This window comes from Thamnophis sirtalis, unplaced genomic scaffold (genome assembly GCF_051295495.1).
Source record: "Thamnophis sirtalis isolate CommonGarterSnake01/CBP01778 unplaced genomic scaffold, rThaSir2_p1.2 scaffold_1, whole genome shotgun sequence".
Classification (NCBI taxonomy): Eukaryota; Metazoa; Chordata; class Lepidosauria; order Squamata; family Natricidae; genus Thamnophis; species Thamnophis sirtalis.
Window position 1 is genome coordinate 138,274,559 of NW_028261381.1, and position 17,562 is coordinate 138,292,120.

At 36.4% G+C, this 17,562-nt stretch overlaps 1 protein-coding gene across 3 annotated transcripts in view; it reads right to left on the reverse strand.

Annotated features, from left to right (window-relative positions):
• Window positions 1-17,562, reverse strand: part of SYNE3 (spectrin repeat containing nuclear envelope family member 3) — a 79,203-nt gene that overhangs the window by 23,995 nt on the left and 37,646 nt on the right. For all 3 annotated transcript variants that reach the window (XM_087726059.1, XM_087726052.1, XM_087726065.1), the window contains exons 8-13: window positions 14,499-14,673; window positions 11,785-11,967; window positions 11,335-11,478; window positions 10,211-10,345; window positions 7,547-7,696; window positions 6,008-6,171 (exon numbers count right to left, since the gene is read on the reverse strand). In XM_087726059.1, coding sequence (XP_087582185.1) covers window positions 6,008-6,171; window positions 7,547-7,696; window positions 10,211-10,345; window positions 11,335-11,478; window positions 11,785-11,967; window positions 14,499-14,673 — 951 coding nt within the window. The remainder of the gene's footprint in view (window positions 1-6,007; window positions 6,172-7,546; window positions 7,697-10,210; window positions 10,346-11,334; window positions 11,479-11,784; window positions 11,968-14,498; window positions 14,674-17,562) is intronic.

The window sequence follows — 17,562 nt, forward strand, 5'->3', positions numbered from 1 at the left end:
ATTAGCAGACATGTTACGTGTTTGTCAGGATGTAGGTTCTCAATCATACAAAATGAATTTGTTGGCTGCAGCGATTCAAAAAGGGAGAAAGCCTCCAGGAAACTGTTTTAAATGTGGAAAATTAGGTCATTTTCAGAAAGATTGTCGTTCAACGCCAACTGGTGGTGAGCGTCCTGTGAAGAAGTGTCCTATTTGCAAGAAGGGTTTTCATTGGGCAAATCAGTGTAGATTTCGTTTGGGTTCGGGAAATGGCCAGGTGGGTGTGGCACCCACCCAGAAAACAAAGAGTGCCTTTCCCGTTGTGAGTCTCCCTCCCCCCTCTCTTGTTCCTCCTCCCTCTCTGGGGCCTCCTCGGTCACAGCAGGTAGTGCTGGGATCGATTTAATTACTCAAGCTGATTTGGATTTTAAATTTCCTTTAGAAGTGAAATTGGTTGCTTCTCAATACTCTGGTCCTCTTTCTTCTGGTTTGGTTGGCATAATCTTACCACGTTCTTCTGCTCATAAATTGGGATGTTTTGTGGTTCCAGGAGTTATTGATTCTGATTACACTGGAGTGATTCTTATGCAAATTTGGGTTAACATTCCATAATTTCTTCCTAAAGGATCTTCTGTAGTACAACTTCTTTTGCTTCCCTATAAGGTACCTAACCCAGGTACTGGAAATCGTGGTGATTCTGGATTTGGTTCAACTCTTACTTCTATAGGACTCCTGCAGTCTATTAATTCTCATAGGCCACTTCTTACTTTGTATCTTAATGAGCAACCATTTCAAGGTTTGTTGGACACAGGAGCCAACGTTACTGTCATCTCCCTTTTACAGTGGCCTGTCCAATGGCCTAAACGTGATGCTAATTCCTTGTGGGGCATTGGTGGGTCTACAAATGCTTGGCAAAGCATTCATTCCATAGTTATCACAACCTCTGCTGGTAAGTCTGTATCCTTACATCCTTACATTTTAGATATTCATACTAATATTTGGGGTAGGGACCTTCTTTCTCTTCTTAATGCTCATTTGATTTTGGATGATGGTGCTTCCTCTTAAATGGCTTTGTTCTACACCTGTTTGGATTGAGCAATGGCCTCTATCTTCTGAAAAATTGATTGCTTTGCATTCCTTGGTACAGGAGCAATTGGCTGCTGGCCATATTGAACCTTCTACTAGTCCATGGAACACTCCTGTCTTTGTTATTAAAAAGAAAAGTGGAAAATGGAGATTTTTATCTGATCTTAGAAAAATAAATGAATGTATTCAACCAATGGGGCCTTTACAATGTGGTCTTCCTAATCCTAATTTAATCCCACAATTTTATAAACTATTAGTTGTGGATTTGAAGGATTGTTTTTTCGCTATTCCTTTGCAGTCACAGGATAAAGAAAAAATTGCTTTCACTGTGCCTGTTTTAAATAATAGTCAACCTACACAAAGATTTCATTGGTGTGTCTTACCACAAGGTATGCTCAATTCTCCTACAATTTGTCAATATTTTGTGGATCAAGCTTTACAACCTTTTCGTGATCAATTTCCTTCTTATCTTGTTTATCAGTATATGGATGATATTTAAATTGCAGGTGAAGATCTTGATGAAGAACAAGTGCTACAAACATTGACTACCATTGTAGCAAGCAGAGGGCTTTTTATAGCTCCTGAAAAAATACAACGTTCTGAACCATATTCATACTTAGGTTTTAAAGTTTTACAATCTTCTTCCATTCCTATCTTACCTGAACTTAAGGTGCAATCTTCATACACTTTGGTTCAGTGGCAAAAACTTTTAGGTACAATCAATTGGGCTTGTCCATATTTTAAAATTTCTACAGGAGAAATGTTACCTCTTTTCTCTCTATTAAAAGGTTCCAAAAAACCTGGAGATTTGGTTTCACTTACTGTTTTGCAAAAGAAATGTCTCCAAGACATTCTAAATAAACTTAAATTGGGATACGTTGATAGAATTGTTTCTATAGCTAAGAAATTATGGTTAGCAATTCTTCCTACCTCACCTTTACCTACTGGATGTCTTTATTCTATTTTGGATGAAAAAGTGATTCATATTCATGAATGGTTGAATTTGTCTGCTTCTCCTCCTAGAAACATTTTTCCTTATCAACAGGCTTTAGAAGAATTGATTATGAAAGCACGATGAAGATCTTTGCAATTAATAGGTCATGACCTGGATGGAATAGCTTTCACTCGTACTAAACTTGAACATGAACATTTGATGACCATTTCTGATTGATATCAAATTGCATTTTCACATTACCTTGGTGATATTCAATATTCTTTACCTAAAGTTCCTAGAATAGTTATTACATATACATTGAATCTTTCATTTTCTTCTATTTTTACTCGTTCTCCTCTTCCTGAAGCATTAACAATTTTCACAGATGGATCACCCACTCGTGGAGTTGTGGTTTGGACGGATGGTCAACAATGGTTTTCTAAATTCACTTCTGTTCAGACATCTGCCCAACATTCTGAGTTGGCAGCTGTTATTTTGGCTCTGAGATTATTTTTTGATCAACCTATTAACTTGATTGTTGTTACCAAATATGTTTTTCTTGCAATGCAATCTCTTCCTTATGCTTATTGTGCTGTTTCTCTTGATATTAATCTTTTGTCTTTATTTTTATCTTTAAAACATGTTTTGGAAGCACGTGTCTTTCCTTTATATGTTGAGCACATTAGGAGCCATTCTCCTTTTCAAAATCCTTTGACGGAAGGAAATAGACGAGCTGATGAGACTCTCAAAGAAGTTACAACTCTTTTTTCAGATCCTGTTGCTAGTCATTCATATTTTCATCAAAATGCTAAATCTTTGGCTAAACAATTTTCTGTTCCTATGTCTCAGGCTCGTGACATTGTTTGAGGATGTACTTCTTGTCAACAATTTGCTGTTCCTTTTCCTATGGGAGTAAATCCTCGAGGAACAAAGGCTAATCAAATTTGGCAAATGGATGTCACACAATTTGCCACCTTTAAACCATACACTTATTTACATGCATCCATTGATACATATTCTCATTTTTTATGGGTCACTGCTGCTAGACATGAGCGCACTTTTGATGCAATGTCTCATTGTCTTTCTGCTTTTTCCATAATGGGACGACCAATTCAATTAAAAACTGATAATGGTCCTGCGTATACTAACAAGGACTTTAATTCTTTTTGTCAACAATGGAACATTCAATTGATACATGGAATTCCTTACAATTCTCAAGGGCAAGCTATAATTGAGCGAGCTCATTGTACATTCAAAGCTACATTAACTAAATTAGTAAAATCTGAATCTGGTCCATTCAATTTGAGAAAAATTCAAAATTTGATCTCTATTGCTCTTTATGCATGGAATTACTTAATTTTTCTAGATTCCTTTTCAGACATTCAAGTCAAGTTTCATTTTCAGACGTCCCCAGGTTATAAGTTGGTTGTGGTTATAAATTGGACGTGGTTATGCTGCAGTTGAAGATTTGCAAACAAAGCAAGCTGTGTGGATTCCAGGCCGGTGTGTTCGTCCTTATCATGGAAAAACAAATGAAACATCCAAGGATGCAACGTCCTCCAATATTGCCTTGGAATCACCTTGAAGATCAACATCAATTGAAAAAATTCTTTTTTCTCATGTGTTGTTTTCTCTTTTTCTTTTTCTTTCCAGTTTCTACTAACTCGGAAACAACTCTTGCTCTTCCGCTTAGTCCTAATCTTTGGATTCGTCACGCTCAATATATGTTTTTGATTTATGGTCGTAATATAACTTTATATTATGAACCTCCTATGGCTCTTTTATAAAAGCAATAAAAGTTGCTTTTATTCCTAATCTAATTAATTCTTCTGTTTTCATTGTTTTGCAACTTCAACATATTTCTTATTCTTGGCTATTTTCTACTCCTCCAAATGAATTAAATTTAGTTACATGGAAGTATATTCACATTAACCAATTTACTAGAGGCTTATGTTTTTGTTGTTATGCTCGTCATAATTGACTTAATCAATGGTCTGATTACCCAAAAGCTAAACGTATTTTAGATAAAGTAGGGAATTATAGCTATTGTACTCAGAAATATTGGTTATGGGGTACTATTAAAACATCACAAGGTCATAACACCATACCTGAAATGTAACCTGAAAATTTTCCTATTTTTCAAACTGTCTCTTCTAATACTGGAACAGGTGGATCAATCTGTGCTGGATAGCAATTAAAAGATCCTGCAATGTGGTTTTTCTTTGACAAATATGCAACTAACGTACACCCTCAGAACTATCAATGTGCTGCCATTGGATATTTGTCGTTACCTGTCCAAGTGGGTGTTTATGGAAGTTTACCAACTAGAAAAAGACGTGCAGCCTTGGGATCAAAATGTTCTGATGAAGTTATTATTGATACTCAATTTTCTTCATTGCCTACTTTTGGACGTGCATTAGTTGGAGCAATAACTGGAACTATTTCTTTGGGATCATACCCAGGAATATTAGCTCAAGAAAATAGACATTCTATTTTAGGTTTCACATGCCGATTGGAGAAATCTATTAATGCTACTGCTGCAATTATTAGAGATTTGCAAAATGAAATTGAAGAACTTAATCAAGATTTAATTCAACAACGCTTTGCTATAGACTATTTGCTAGCTCGTCAAGGTGGATTTTGCAGCTTAGTTGGTCAACGTGCTTGCGCTGTGCATTTTCATTCACTTAATAGAACTATTGAAGATGAATTAGCTAATTTACAAGCTTCTATAAAAAATAATGTACATGATGAATTTTCTCCTTATGCTTGGTTAACTAAATGGTTACCTGATATTTCTTGGTTAAAACAACTGTTTTTCTATGGTGTGAACATAATCGTATTACTTATGCTTTGCTGTTGCTGTATGCAATGTGTTCCTTCATTTTTTGCCATGTTTTGCAAGTCTCCTGCACCTACTTTGAATGTGATTCAAATGCATGCTCTTGAAAAATCTATTTTTTTTGTCATTAAAAACAAAAAGCGAGGAAATGTAGGGTTTTTACAGTGAATCATCTGGATGGTCCTTAGAACTGAGGTTACACGTGTAAGTAGAAACTGCAGCAATCTGCAGAAAATATTTGCCTGTCAGCTATTCTTTGCTTGCAGTGTTCCCAGGGATGTTCGAGGACACGGGATGATACAAAGTATAACCTGCAACATTTTATTCACTTATTTGATAACACTTGATTTACTTAGCTATTACAACGTGAACGTTCTCACAAACACCAATGATGTAAGTACTAACCAATTATTGTGCCTTGGAGACTTGTTAGCCAATAATGATATAATACATAAAGCTCAAAGAAGCTGAAAACACTATAAGAATGATGTTTCATGATTAATAATTTTGCTGTTGATTCTCATGTTAATTCTGGATGCTCAATAAACTTTGGTTGATTCAGCTATCTGTGAGTGGACATTCCTTTCATCTTCAGCCTCGGGAACCCTAAATGCTACAGGCTGGGAAAAGCAACTGATGGTTCCCCATTTTGGGAGGCGGGGGAGAATGAAGCACAAAGGGTCTGTTTACTGGTAACAATGCCACCCACCTGGAATGTGCTCCCTCATCTTATTAGATTAGCCCGGACTTTAGCTCTCTTCCCTAAACAGTTGCAAAAAAAACAAAGCTCTTTGGGAATATTTAGGGCTTGGTGCCTCTTCATTTATACTGTTTGGATGTTTTGAATTTATTTTATTTTTGATGGATGTGTTTTCTGTTCCTGGATTTTATTAATTCTGATGTTTTAATGTTTGTACCCTGATCATGGTCCAGTGGGAGTGCAGGAGGATAGAAATGTAATAAATAAACTGTTCTAAACTGCAGTCAATATTTAGTACAGCCTACAATCTGGAAAACAGCTGCACACCCCTTTTAAATATTAAGCAAGAAGAAAATGGCAATACAGTCATTGCATATTCCTCATCCTTTTGTTTTCTCTTTTCACCAGCCAGCTACAGGTCTAGCCTCAAAAAAAGTCCTGACGCGGAACTACAAGAACCTTTTACCTTGACATTAGGTTTTCAAGAAACTTGAATGAGTCTTTCAACTTTTTCATTTCAGCCTGGATATTCACAGCTCCCTCTGGAGAAGTGTCTTTTATAACCAAATGCCCATGGGCTTCAATGAGATGTAACTGGATCTCTCTACCTGGAAACTCAGTTTGCAATCTCTAAAGGGCACAAGATACAAATACATCAATGTACTGATAGAAGAGAAGATTTGCAGCTCATAGATGAACTGTGGGGTCCTTGGTGCTCCCTGGTAGTTTTCAGATGCAGATGTTTCATTACCAAACTAGGCAATGATCAGTGCACTGATGATGTTACCTAACTTGGTAATGATATGCCTGCAAGAAAACCACCAAGCTCAGAGAGCACTGAGGACTCCATATCAATGTACATGATACATGATACATGTACATGAATGTTTAGGATCATTATTCTATTTGCATATTTAGCTCTGATTCAATTTAAATTTTGTTAACATTTATAAGATTTATTTCATTAATATAAATGTAAGACAAAGTGCATATCCAGAACAGGATCTTTATCATTTACTATGAAAAGCTGCAAAATATTAATGGAATCCTATATCCTGATAACATTATTATAAATGAATACCTAAAAACTCAATGTCTAAGAACAGCAGAAGTACCATTCTGAATCAGACCAAAGTCCCCTTTAAACCAGCAATAGGGAATGGACAATTTTAAGACCACAGGTGGCTTTTGGCCTAAGTTCCAAAAATCTTGGAAACAATCACTTCAAGCTTCTAGTAAGAGTAATCTGTTTGTACCTTGGCAGACTGCTAGAATATACAATTGTGACAGAACATTGTAGCCTTCATAGATAAATATTTTAATAATTTGTTTCCCTTGGTGATATCAGATGTTATGTCAAAAAGTCAACCAGCAAGAAATGGAAAGTAATGTGCTTCAAATAATAATATGGCTTCTGAGCAATGATATTTAGAAGCGTATTGTCTCTAAATCTGGAGATGCTATTTTTACACTGTTGTATGAACTACGTACAGTATTAATTCAAGTTCCATAATGAAGACCAGGGATGGGTTCCGGCAGTCACTACTGCCAGTTTGCTTGTGGCCGCACCACACATGCACTTGATGAGCGCACATGCACAATGCAATAAGAATTGTTCTGCGCATGTGCAGAAGCAAAAAACAAGATGGCGGCACCTCCGGCACCTTCCAAAGAGAGGGAGGGGGCATGGCAGGTCTGGGTTGCTGCCTGTTCCAGTGATCAAGCCTGCCAAATCACTACCGGTTCGACTGAACCATCCGAACTGGTAGGAACCCACCACTGTTGCAGACATATATAAATTTCTTTTGTTTTCAGTGTTCATATGGCATTTAAAAACAGTGTAATTCAAAATAAATAGTACTTTCGAAAAACAGTAACATGGCACCTTGCATATATTTTGCTGATTCCTAGACTGTAGTTGAAATGTAAACCTCAGCTGAATCCTCATATCTTTACCCATTAGAAAGCTTGCTAATAACCTCACAAGAAAAGAAAGGTTCTTTACCTCCAAGTCCAATATTGCATTGTGAGTTGTAGCATCACAGTAATATTCCAGTTTCTGTTTGGTCACGGTAAGCCACTGTTGGAGATCTGATAATTTGTCATTAAAAGCCCAGTGTTTCTGAATATGTTGCTTGCTTTGTGCAATCATGATCTGCAAGGAACCACAGGAAGACCCCGTCATTATTAATAAGGGAACTCATTAGATTTCTTTCTTTGGATCAAAAAAAATATGTAGAACCTTTCCTCTCAATACACATTATCATCTCCAAAATGAGCATACCAAGATGAAGACAAGATCTTACCAGTGCCTTACAGCATCTTCTGATTGAGAAACACTGTTCTAGAATCATTCAACCAGAGTTGTGTTGATATTAATGAGGACTGTTTTTTTTATTATCTCAACAACTCTAAAGGATGCTCTAAGTCGTCAAAAGCAAAAGACAGGTAGCCCTTTCTTACTGACCACTCATTCAGTGATAGTTGTGATAGCACTGAAAAAAGACTTGTAGTATGTTTGGTGGTTGAAGCTGTAGCCATTGCAGCATCCCTGCAGTCATGTGAGTATTATTTGGGCCCTTGGTAATCAGTGTGCATTTACAATGGTTGCAGTGTCCCTGGGTCACCTGGTCATTGGGCTAAATTTCAATCACCTGGTTATTACTTATTACCCTCACAGCTGGCTTCTGATCAGCAATGGGAATGAGGAAGCCAGCAGGAAGTTGCAAGTCGTAGCCATGTGATATCACATTTAACAACTGTGGGTGATTTGCTAATGATCACAGCTGGAATTACTGTCATAAGTCAAGCTCTGATGTGTAATTTTTCACTTTATGTCCGCATCACTTAGCAAGAGTGCTAGTTTCATTTGCGGGCAATAAGTGAAGGCAATCTCTAATTGAAGGCTACAACGTTTCCTTCTGAGCAAATTCTATTGAACCTAATACAACTTCCATTCCCAAAGAAGGCATGCATAAGACAGTACTGCACATTTTATGAGTTCCAGATTCATACTCTATCTTCATTTTATAAATTGTTCTTATTAAGAAAAAGAATTTCACTAAATTAAAAAAAACCTGAAGTAGTTTGTTAAAGTGAATGAATATTTACCATAATTTTACCTTCACTAGCAAAAAAATCTAGAGCTGCAGATCTGAATTTGGCCACAGAGTGGGGCTCCACAGATAAAAATGCCTTATGCATCTCTTTCTAATATACATAGTAATGTAAAGGAAATGCAGCTAAGGAAATACTGCATTTCTAATGATATATTAATACTTAATTTTTATTGTGCTTCTACATTCGTTTTAATTACTCAGAACCAAATAACTCCACATGTCATCTTTGCTTTATAAGTGGATGTAGATTCCTTTACACTTTTATCAATAGGCAGCTTGCCTTGTAAAAGCAGCTTGATTTGCTCATCATTTGCAAATGAAACTCTTAGATCACATAGCAACAACTTCAATCATTAAACTTCCATCACTAAATAGCTTCTTGGAAGTGGACTGATGATGTTGATAAAATTACTTATGTAATTAATTTTAATTAAAATTACTTATGTAATTTTATTCAAGGTTTGCTCTATCATTATCTAGAGCAGCTATTTCACACAGCAAATGTTACATAAGATGTAACACACATAAATTTACTACATAGGCTCCCATTTCTTCCCAATACTGCATTACCTTCTGATTAAAATGGAAAATGCCAATACAAGATTCATCACTAACTGCTTAGAGGGGGCTGTAAAGACTGTGGAGCAATATACAAGTCAAAGTGCTATTGCTATTATAAGAATTAGTATAAATCCAGCTGCCCAGATTCACTTTATTGTGATATGGGTAGCATAAAATTTAATAACTAAAATCAATAAAATCAATGTTATTCCCCCCCAATTATTTACCTGAACAACCTGATCCCCTGAATAATGAGGTCCTGGACTTTGCCCCATTATTATTCATCTCTATTTGGAGAATGTCTGACAAATCATTAAAAGAAGACCAGGAGGAAACATCTCCATAACGGTAACATCTACATAATGATAGGTGGGTCCGTAGAAATGGACCATTTTACTTACTTGTGTTTTACCAAATAACAGAACTGTCATTATTATCATGAAAATTGGGGTGTTACCCCCCATTTTCTTCTGCTTGTTTGGAATCCTAAGAGGAGTAGAAACCCTGTCATAAGGGTATGTTATGAGCCACAAGAAAAGATGCAGGTTGTATGGGCTGATGAACACATTTTTCTGCTTGGCTCTCATCTAAGAAGCATGAGAAGCAGTTGCTGCACCAGTGCAACAATTGCTGCACTGGATGAGAAACGACACATCTTCAAGGAAAGACAAAGAAAGTCCAGTTGCCTTTTGAAAGAGTGACTGAGAATCTCCATAGACATGCACAAGGGCAAAATCATTGAGTTTAGGAAAAAAATTAGGGGAAAAAAACCCCTCCTTTCAAGTTGAGTTCAGTTCTTGGTGGCTTCTTGGACCCATTTATGTAGACATCTTAACAACAGTAAGTGATTTATCATTCTCTTCTTTGGGATTTCCCTGAATGGCTCCCATTTAAGTACTAACAAGGCCTGACTCTGCTTAGCTTCTGAGCCCAGAAAAGATTAGCTGAGTGCTGCCATCTTTTGAGAATCCTTCACCAAAATGAGTTACCTCCAATGATCTCTTAAGTATTTGATAGTCAGAAGAACACTGTTTTGTTTTATGGATCTGTGCTGGGTCTGACTGAATAAGTTTCTCTATTTCTTCCATTTGGATTGCACATTCATCCAGGTTTCCTTGAATGCTCTGTAGAATAAAATTGCATTTTGAATAAGTTGCCATGCAGGATGCTGTTCAAGGAATCATTGCATACTTGAAAACATCTTAAAAGAACAGAAGAACCTGTTTGAAAAGGCAAACTGTTCTATTTCAAAAGGATAGAATCAGAGTATAATCTACAAGTAAAAGTTAGTCCTAATCCTGCTAACCTATATCCCACACTGGAGCAGCAGAAAAATGAATAAACTACCACCTAGACTCAAAGCATATACTTTGCAGCATAACCCACTGGAATAAATTTGCAATGGTGGGGGTGTTCCATCTTAACTATATCATGCTTTTCCTGACTTGGTTTGTGTGTTTTGTGCTGTTTGGTTTGATTAAACACACTTATTTTAAGATTCCATATTTTCACCTGTCAAGAGAGGATCAAAAACATGAACTGTAATGTCCAGATAGTTGGCAACACAGGTGAAGACTAGCAAATGAAACTTATTTTGGAGGAGATGTTTATTCCTTTAATGTTTTTCATGCCACGATTGCCAATTACACTGTTTCTCTCTTCCTTAAACTTCACAACAAACGCATACTTATAAGGTAGATTAAAAGAATGGCTGATTGCTTCAAGAATATCCAAGTAAGCTTTATCACTGGGAATTTAGGGATGTACACCTATTTTGTTCCAAAATAGAAAAAGTGCTGTGGCAGAGAAATGGACATGCTTCCTGTACCAGATGATGCCTCCTTACAGGAAACACACCTTTTCCTGCCTCACACGGCAGCCATACAATTTCAAGAATTTCATACGTGTTCTTGAAACTGAATGGCTGTCGTGAGAGCCAAGAAAAGACATTAAGGAGCTACAAGTTTTACTGCATTAAGTCTATTGCTCCAAAAAAACCGACAGCTTGGGGGGCTTTTGTTAGTGTGAAACACATCACATTCATAGGTGGCTGTGACTACTGATAACACATTTTGGAAAGGAATCCTTTTGGATGGTTTTTGATGCCACTTACCTCTAGCCTTTGCAACCGGGCCTCTTTACCCACAAGATCTGGCAGCAGTTCTTTTTCTGCATTTAGCTTGACTCTGAGAGCAGACAGCTGCGTTTGCAGAAGCTGGAAGGATGCATCAAAGTCTTTGTGTTGTGATACCAAAGCCTAGCCAGAGAAAAAAAGCTGATTTCATGCCAGTCCTGAGAGCATGAATGCTTTCTGCCAACTCAGAACACAGACCTGTGAGTACATCATAATGAAAATAACAATCTGACTGAAGTAAAAACTGAATGATGTATTAATCATTGTAGTTGGTGGTGTATTTCTCACTGCACTATTAAATCACAATTATACTTTCTATGAATTATAGTTTCTACAAATTATACTTTCTACAAATTATATTTTCTACAAATTATACTTTCTAAGAATTATACTTTCTTCTAAGAAGCTGACTTCTTAGAAGCAGCTTACCTGTAACTTGCTTTTCCTCTGGAGTAGCCCTTTGTGCAGGTTTTCTAATTCCTTTGTAGCATCACTAACGTCCTCCAAGAGTAACTTTGCTCTCTCCTGTTCGAAAATATTGCCCAGGAAATCTTTTTTCATCTGGACTTTCAAGAGTTGTTCCTTAAGATGGGAGCTTTCAACCAGAAAAATCTACAAAAGAGAATAATTGATTGCTATGCATTTCTGTCAATCATTTTTATTTTTCTATTTTGAAAATATTTTCCCCAAACAGGAATAATTTGAATAATATTTTTAAAAAAAACCAACTACAACTCAGAAATACTATTAAATAAGTTTATCAGTATGTAATTCATAACAACATATAAATGTATCAGCATGATTTATCTTTACCTACAAATATTAGAATTTAATATGAATAAGCAATGATATCCCCTGTGACACTAGATGGAAACTTAAATTTGGACTATGAAGAAGTAAGTCAGAAAGATCGTTGATGCTTTTCAACATTGCTTTGGGAGGATACTACGGACATTCAAGGAAACAAATAAATGGCTAACTGGATCAACCCAGAATTTTCACTTGAACACAAATGACCAGACTCAATATTATTCCCCTTTGAATGTATTATGCAAAGACTATTTCTCTGGAAAAGCCTCTCATGCTGGGGAAAGTTACAAAAGTTACAACGTTTACAGTCTCCGTTACAATGACAGAGGGTGTCTCATTTGAAGATCTGAAGAAGAGGTTAAGAAAAGATCATTGTGGAAAAAAATATGTTTAGAAAGTAATGTCTATATTAACCACATTGATTAGAGACAATGAATTAGACAAGTTTATAAGAGATTGCAAGTCTTTTGTGGACTTTCAGAATATTAAGTACAATAACAGACTGTTAATAAAGAGATTTGAAGACAACTTTTGTTTCTGGGGTTATCTATTAAGTTTCTCTTTTAAATGAAGAGATAGTGGGTCTAATTGATAGATGGACAACAGATCAGTGACATCTTTTTATGTAACATAGTATTTTTAGTAAGAAACTATAGATGGGGAAATAGTTGCAGATCTGTTATGCAAGGGGGGAGGGAAATGTATCAGATATTTGAGATATACGGTATGTTCCAGCTTTCAATCAGGATGGATTATTTTATGTTAATGGTATATTTGTTATTTGTTCTACACACATTTTACTATTATTTTTTGCTTGGTTGGTTCATATGCAGATGACATGTTTTTTTTCCCCTGTATTTTAATTTTGGAGATGAATAAAAAATTATTTAAAAAAATAAAAGTAGAAAAAAGAAGAAAAAAACAAAAGTAAAGTCTATGGGGTCACTAAGGGCTGGCACCAGTGGTGCAATTCAGCTGGTTCTATCCGGTTCAGGCGAACCGGTAGTGGTGGCAGCAGAGGCTCTGCCCACCTGTCCGGCTGTCATCACATCCTGTTTTTGATGCTCTGCGCATGCGCAGAGGTGGCACATGCAAGCAAAGCACATGCATGCTCATGCTCACATTTATGAATTGGTAGCAAAGGTAAATAGATTTCACCCCAGGCTAGTACCAATTAAATGTCAATCCATCTCAACATAAGTTAAAGAAAGATACCAGCATATAAAATGGCACAAATTTATACAGATGGCAATGGGGAAAGTTCCTAAAGCTCCTAAAAAATGGAAAAAGGAAAATGTAACTGGATAGAGCATTTTACAACTATAGTTCTGCTATTAGAGAAGCCTTGTCTTTTTTAGTTGAACCAGAGACCACAGCCTTGGACTCAGAATTCAGAGTTTAATATTTGAGAGAATGGTCTTAGCTATGTAAGGCTTCAAATAATCTCCTACAACTGTTTTCCAACCATATTCTAAGGAAATCCTAGTTTCCTGGTGAGCTTGTTGGGATCTGCAGAGTTCCAGGAGATTCCAGGACATTGACATTTCAATTTAGGAAGACATAAAAAAGAAATTCCAAAGTGGGCAGGAGAATAAAGTAGAGGAATTGACTTGCTCCAACTGTTAACAGGCGAGGGTTAACTTTTTAAGCATTTAGCAGCAAAGAGGGATTTAGGGTGAATGCATGTTGACCTTTTCTCACTATGCACTATTATAATATGTTCTGATCCAGGCTACAGATACACTATGATGTTTTTGCAGAGTACACACACACACACACACACACACACACACACACACACGCTTTGTGTCTGTTTGTATAATTTCTACATATACTGTATCTCTATCCATATATTTATACTGACACTGACATACACTCATATTTCCAACATGCCATCATTCAGTCTCTAGTAAAACTAATAAATAAACAATATAACAGAGACAAAGTTTACCAATAGGGGTTGTTTTGATTTCTAGAACCTTGCATTACTACTATGCCTTTATCTTTTTCTTCAATTGTTTATTCCAATGTACAATGCTAAATTGTTAAACTTGCCGAAGATTATTATGATGAAGGTTAATTTAGCTCGATATTCAAATATTTACTGATATTTACTTACGGATCACTATTTGACCAGGATGAGGAAAAATGATGCACATGAATGTTCACAATTTACAAGTTTTCCTAACATTGTGATGGTTGCTGTACAGGCTAAAAATCTTTCCAATAGTAATACAGAATGGTCTGAAATTCTTACAAGATTACTGTGTTCTTTTATGGGTTGGTTTCTGAAGACATTGATTTTAAGATTCCAAATGTTATAAAGTCATCACCTCAATCTGACGCAGGAATGCATCTGACAATGCAGGATCAGAAACCTGGACTGTGGTGTCCAGGAGTCGCTGAGCTGATGGTTTCCACAGCTGATACTCCCTCAGGGGGTTTTGGAAGCGCTGCCTCAATTCTGTCTCAATCTCCATGCTCAATTTAAACATTTTCCCCTTCAGACTGCAAAAGTAAATTAACAAAATTATGAAGTTTTATTAATGAATTATGAAGGATTTCATTTCTTCCTTTGCAGAAAGGTGAAGTGAACACCAAGTTGGACTGAAAGGGACGAAAAGTCGGCCCATTTAATCTGTTTTCTTAAACACAAAGCAGCTGTGTTTCTGCTTCCCATATTCTCCTGGCTTCTTCTTTCCACAGCTGCCTTTGCCAATCAGATAAGCCACAAAACCGTTTTTAGATGCCCAGATGCATGTTATTTGCACCTGCTGCAGGGAATTACAAGAAGCTAGCTGTGCAGCTTGGATTCCCCAATAGCCTCTTAAGGATCAACTTTAAGATCCACACAGCCACCATCTATTACAGGCCTAGAGCAGAAAGACAAGAGACACTAAAGGGGGAAATTAACTACCAAAAGGAGGATTTCCCCCTTAACACTGAAGAACATAGTGCTTATGGTGATATTTATTCATATGACTTTGTCTTACAGAGATGTCCTAAGGTATTTACAATTCAAGACATACATCACTGAAATCTAGTTTTAAATTAAGCCACATAGTTATAATATTAAAATTATCTAATTTATTTACAAATAACAATTAACAAGAAATATGCACACTAAGTATTGAGGGAGCCCAATTTAGCAATATTCTCCATTCTAGGATCCCTCATTAGCTAGGCTGGCAGAGTGCATCATCTTGTCTGTATTTGAACTAACTTATTTAGTAGGATACTGAAATAATATTGAATCTTATCCTCACTAATGAGATGCGTTTACACCAGGGGAAGTCAACCTTTTTATACCTATCGCCCACTTTTGTCTCTCTTTTAGTAGTAAAATTTTCTAACCGCCCATTGTTCCACAGTAATGGTGATTTATAAAGTAGGGAAGTAACTTTACTTTATAAAATTTATAAAGCAGAGTTACAGCAAACCCCTACCGCCCACAATGAAAGCTGGAACGCCCACTAGTGGGAGGTAGGGACCAGGTTGACTATCACTAGTTTACACAATAAGGCATGTGATCAAGGTTAAAACTTAGCAGCTGGAGCAAGAAGTGCAGACACAAGGTTAAGTGTGTTTATTGTGTTTCTATATATTATATTGTCTGCATGTACAAAATATTGGACTTAAAGTATGAGGCTGGGATGATAGTTCTTTTTCTTTCCCCATTCTACTCTTTAAAAAAGTAGAAAGGTCACTTTGATTTGTCAGAGTCAACAGGTGTGTTTTGTGGCTCCTTCTGCTAATTTTAGCACTAACAAACTGAAAATGTTCTCTTTAGAATGAACTAGCCGTACCTGAATCTACATGGTGCAAAATACCTAGAAAATGTAGTTATGTATACGGTTCAACTCCAAAAAGCACAGTTTTGGCTACTGTTTAAAAAAATTATTTAGTTATTTTGTATTAAGAAGTTATTGACGGTTTGCCTCTGACCTGTTAACAGTGTTTTGTGTGAACTCTGAGGGCATGTTGAATTCTGTTTGTGTATTAGTTGAAAAAAATACTGGTTTTCTGTTTAAATGTGAACAAAATTAAGGTGTCTGCAGGTGTCTGGCTCCTTCTATCCACTGACTGAACAAGAAAAACTTGCTTTTACTTGCAGAAAATTCCAACTGCTTGTGTCTCTGGCTCACAACCTGAGGCACAGCTTATTTCTAATTTCATTCTCCAGCTTGAAGGGACCTGGCAGGCAGTAATGGCCAATACACAGGTTTTTAGAAAACAAACATGAAGCTTTCCTTAGGAAACATATTTTGTTTTCAGTTAAACAAAACAAAAGAAAAGGGATTATCCCACTCGGCATGCCATAATGCTCTTGTGATAGTAGTTATCCTGTAAGGACAGTTTATGTTTAACGTAATTTTGGAAAGGCACAAGTCCTTTGATCACTACCTTCACTGTTGTTTCTTCTGTCTCTTCATAATCATTAGTGAGATTATCATTTCGTAAAAAGGAAACAATGCCTCTTTGGAAGATGATACCAACTATCTGTCATCTCTACTGTGGCAAATGTTCAAACTTTCCATTCTTACTTTTCTTCATTGGCAAGAATCCCAGACTTGCTTCCTTAACTTGGAATTAATGTTTCTCCTGCAGTAACTAATTTCATTAACAGAAAGCCTTTTTAGCTTGCCAAAACAGTCCATGCTTGTCACAAGAAAGCCAGTTTTTAGATACAAACATTTGTCTGTGCCTTAACCAGCTGTTGACAACCCTTTTTCCAGACCTGAAAAAAAGATTATGCAGATAATTTCCTGACTGCACTTAGCATGGAAGCAAAAATGTTTTAGTAAAGCTAGAAGTGGGAGGGGGGAATATGTCTATCCAAAAAAATATGCATGGGAAAAAAATCAGCAAATAACACATGGAGAAAAAGTTTTCTTATCATTAGTGTTGCTACCTGCATAATATTTGGCTAACACTTCTAATAATATTAACACATATACACAAGTACAAGACAACACACAATAAGGTAATGACTTATACAGTATGAGCCAGTGATTCAATTATTTTGCTCCCTTTTCAAAGAATCCTCCCATGTCCAAACTTCCAAAAAGCAGGAGGGAAAGTGGGATACAGAGTTAACAAGAATGATTTTTCCTTCCCTTTTCCTTTCCTCTCTCTTCATTGTCCCTTGTATCATCCATAACAAGACAGCAGTCCAAAAAGCAGATATAATATTTCTTACATTTCTCAGAAGATCATTCAAGATGACTCAGTATTCTCAATATTAACTAGTTTTCTAGTTTTCTGACCACTTTTCTAGTTGGGCAGAGTTTCATTTTGGAAACTGGCAGTTGTACAACTATAGCTTTTCCTAATCAAAAGTTACTGGTAAGGAAAAGTTACAAAGTCAACCCATGATTAAGATCTCAAAGCTGAAAT